Source organism: Cynoglossus semilaevis, chromosome Z (assembly GCF_000523025.1).
Source record: "Cynoglossus semilaevis isolate Cse_v1.0 chromosome Z, Cse_v1.0, whole genome shotgun sequence".
NCBI classification, from domain to species: Eukaryota; Metazoa; Chordata; class Actinopteri; order Pleuronectiformes; family Cynoglossidae; genus Cynoglossus; species Cynoglossus semilaevis.
This window is the reverse complement of record NC_024328.1, coordinates 1,834,675-1,839,105: the sequence shown is the minus strand read 5'-3', so window position 1 is coordinate 1,839,105 and position 4,431 is coordinate 1,834,675. Positions and strand designations below refer to the sequence as shown.

The 4,431-nt window shown below is 37.4% G+C and overlaps 1 protein-coding gene across 1 annotated transcript in view; it reads right to left on the bottom strand.

The window, feature by feature from the left end:
* The window catches only part of cds2 (CDP-diacylglycerol synthase (phosphatidate cytidylyltransferase) 2), a 15,882-nt gene extending 12,305 nt beyond the window's left edge, over positions 1-3,577 (bottom strand). Inside the window, exon 1 of the mRNA XM_008335723.3 lies at positions 3,342-3,577. Within this exon, the coding sequence (XP_008333945.1) occupies positions 3,342-3,413 (72 nt within the window). The 5' untranslated portion in view covers positions 3,414-3,577. The remainder of the gene's footprint in view (positions 1-3,341) is intronic.
* Between the last annotated feature and the right edge of the window lie 854 nt (positions 3,578-4,431).

The following is a 4,431-nucleotide window of genomic DNA, read 5'->3' as shown; positions in this document are numbered from 1 at the left end:
AATGTTAGAGATGGAGCTACCAGGTAGGAGACAAAGAGGAAGGCCAAAGAGGAGATATATGGATGCAGTGAGGGAGGACATGCAGATAGTTGGAGTCAGAGGAGAAGATACAGAGAACAGAGAGAGATGGAAATCAATGATCTGCTGTGGCAACCCCTGAAAAAAGGGACAAAGCCGAAAGAAAAAGAAGAAGAAGAAGGTGTTGACCCTGGAGAACTTACATTGTAATTCCTTTCCTATAGTGCAGCATAACTCGATTTTCACCGTACTGTACATACAAGTACCTGTGTCACTCACCTACACTGGCACAGATGTAACATCATAATCTAAGACATAAAAACATCAGAAGAGTCTGACTTACACTTGATAGCCAATGAAGGACAAAAAGCTATCAAAACAACACAAACAAAAAGAAACGAATGTACCACAATTCAATGTATGGCATACAACCGGTGAATTAAAACAAAGCTGTTTTCCACGTATAATGCAGCATGACGACACATTTGTCGACTTTGCTCGTTAACTAGCTTCAATGCAAAATATGGTTTAGCGCTGTACATTAGAATGATGAAAAGAAGACTTTCTTAATAAATGTATCGCAATGGCGATGTAACTAAGGTCTGCTATAGGTCGAGGATGTTGGAATCTGAGGGCCACCTATCATTACACTTATTGTGCAAACAGTCACTACAGGAGTAAGGAGGTGCACAGAGATACTCATCATTACATAGACTGTGGGGTTTATTTTATTCTCATGGGAGAGTGATGAGGTACTGCAGAGGAGCAGTATCTTCATCTTCAACTAAAATACTTAAAATTACTGAGCCAAATCTATCTAAACCATCTAAACACTATCTAAATCTAAACACTAAATACAATTAACTGTTCATATGCATTTACATCGTCAAACAACATCACAAATGTGCATTTACAATTTAATGCTAATTTTAATCCCGGATTGAAAATAACTTGTCTTGATTGTGTCAGAGAGAAATTATTGGTATTACATAAAGAGCAGTCAGGCCGCCAGCAGAGGATTTGGCAGGGGGAAGCTAGGAACTGCGCCAAATTATTCACAACCATATTGTTCAACCTTCAGAACCGTCTGTTCTCTGATGGAGGTCACTCTCAATCAAACGATAGCTGTTATTAGGGGATATAACACAGTCACGTCTGTTTTAAGCAAAGAGGTTGGTCTGTTGTTGTCATTTCTGAGAAAAAGCCCACTGACTTCTTCTGCTGATGACCACACTGGGTCCACACTGCTTATGCCTTACATTCACAGCACAGAGAATCGTTGCATATGTGTCTTGTGAAGCCTCCTTAGTCACATACACACACACAAAAGCTGTACCAATGACTCACTGCTACAGTTCAACTACAGCTGCAAATTTTCTGTTTTTGTCGTTTGCAGTGAATGTGCTTGACTGTTCCATTTGGCTGCTTCGTTGGGTTTACTTGCCTATAAAGTTACCAAATAGCACATATTTCTCCATATTAAGGGACTAAGAGCATAATGAAGACCTTATTGCTCTAAATATATTTTCTCTTTTCTGTCTCACCAAATTAGAGAATTTCACAGTATGTACACGTGCAAAACGGGGTGGTGTTCCAAAGCACAGGAACTTTTTATAAACTAATAAATGGTTAAAGCTGTAGAAAAAGAACTGGACAGATAGCTGAAGTAACACCAGAAAAAGGTCTCATCTAGAACTACTATATATGGTAGCCAATTTCATCATGTCCATAAGTATAAATAGATATACAAGGTCATACCAAATATTAAAATGTATGTTATTTATTTTAAGTAATTATTAAGGTAGAGAACCACTGTTGTAAACCAATATGGTGATGTAAGACGTACAATCTAAAGAGTGAAAAAAAAAATTAATTTCAAATAACCTGCTACACTACTGAGTGAACAGAAACCCCACAACGCATCTAAAATTAGCATATATCACTTAAAGAGTTAAGACAGATCAGGTAATGTGACGAGTACATTTTACGATGCTTTGAAAACCTTAGGTTTCTTTCTGCGAATAGGAACGGACAAACTGACAGTGAAGGAAACAGTCCATCTTTCATGTGCCGTGCACCAGGCTTCAACCTTCTTTGAACTGTCAACGTCAAACTTCACTAGCTGAATGCAGCTGTTTGCACAAGAATAAACACATACTAAAAGAGAGACTCAATCTGAAGCCAGTGGTTTCTATGGAGACAATGTCTGTCATTCAGAATGCTCTGGTTAAAAATAGCAGCTCATTATGGAATGAACCTCCCTCCCCTTTTCATGCTTTCAGGAAGACCAATGGAAAACTCAAACATCATCATCATGTTCATCTGTTTCCTAAGACCTGTTCACAGTTTTGTCTGATACCTAATTAGGTTGGGCTTTTGCGACTTTAACCAAAAGTACACAGAATCCTGGAAGTATGAAAACACTACAAAATAAAACAACAATATTATTTTAACACAATGATTCAACAGAAAATATTCTGAATGAGAAACTGAACTTAATAAGCAAATAAATGCAATCACATTATTTAAATTACTCTAAAACCCGCTCTGATCACCTTCAGTGTGAACCAGACCAGGACAATCGCACTATTTTCATCATCACTGTTGCAAATACATACTGATTGTAATAAATTTTAGCATGATAAAAAACAGCTATTCTCAAGCGCCTCAGTTTTAGAAACTAAAAGCCAGAAAATGTTTCCTTCACTCATATAAACTGTGTTGATGATCATGTTAGCAGTCTTATTTTAAAATAATCGACTATGTATTTTTCCAAATGGATTGACATTTATTATTTCACCCACCCATTGTTCATTTACAAGAAGTAGTACACCCAAGAAGGTGCTGTAGAGTAGATAGATAGATTTAGGATAATTTGACAATTTTTTGGGGTTCAACTTCAATTCTTCTACATTGATGTTGATAAGCAAGTTGATATGTGGGAAGCCATCTTTAAAATAAAAATATAGATATGCAAACACAAAAAAGTTATTTGACTTTTGTGTCTCTGCCTAGTTATTATATGTAGTCTATTATTTATGTCTCTGATGTAACACAGAGACATAAGTATGACTTATGTCTCTGTGTCTCTATGGCCGAGTATGACTGTGACTAGACAGCCAAACACGCCTTAAATTGTAATGTTTAAATGATGATTTGTTTAGCGCTCCTGTTAACGCGTTTCCCGTTTACGTGACAAAATAAGGGACAATGAGGAAAACATTTAAATATATGCAGACATAACTCAATAAGTACGGTGCGTTTGGATAACAGTCTACTGCTAACTAGCCTTAGCATTAGACCCAAACGACCACAACCGCTACCTTGTCCTCGGATCGCTGCTGCTGTAAGGATGCGTCGCTTTCTTTGGCTCCGCGCTGCCTCAGCTCTGTCATCGTAGCGGAGAAGCTGTGATAGTCCTCAAACTAAATGTTCTTCAATTCCGTTTTAAATGACGAACGGATTCCGGGCTAATATTTTCCTATTATGGTTTGTTTTCACAGCAACGCCGTTTTCACTCGAAGACCCCCTCAACTGTGATGTCATTCGTTCACGCCAATGAATGCTCTTCCGGGTTTTCAAAGTAAAAGTCAGCAGTCGACGCAGCAAACAAACAAGACTAGAAAAACATTTTTTCTTCATGTTGGTGATTAATCATACTTTAATGGGTGACTTGAATGTTGATCTCAAATAGATTTGGCCCAAACCAACAAATAGCTACCTTAAAATTGCCAAATTGTTACATTTAGTTCGCGATAGCATTACATTTGTAAACGTTCTTAAAACTTTTTTAATTTTAATGTGTTCCTGTTTACGGAAATATAGTTGGGATCTCTCTAACTTGACTTCAGGTCTCTGACGTCAATAGCCTAGTAAGCTATACAATTATTGCGCAAAAGCAAATATTAAAAAAACAAACAAACAAACAACAACAACAATGGACAGCATCTTGTATAACCATTATCGCTCTGTTTTACCCAGACGATGAAACCAAGCTTAATTTAGGTTAACAACAGAACTGCTTCATTGTTATTTTAAACGGTACCTCACCATATTAAAAAAATTAGAAGTATGCAGGATGGCTTCTTTTTGACTCTCTGCTTAATACGTCAAACGTTTAGATCCAGTAACATTAAATGAATCGGATTGAGGGGGGGGGGGTGATGTGAGAACATTGTTTATTTAAGAAAATTATCATGTTACTATGAGACGTTAACGAGCTTCTTTATTACCAGTTGCTAGCAAAAGTGAAAGAATCTCTGTGGATCTAACCTTTTTTTTAATTACAGAGGTTTGACAAAAGAAGAGGGATTGATCATAGTGGTCCCCTGATGCTGTAATTTGTATCTTTAACACCAAGGGGCAGCAAATACCCACTCTCTCTCTCTCTCTCTCTCCCTCCCTTCCCCCTCT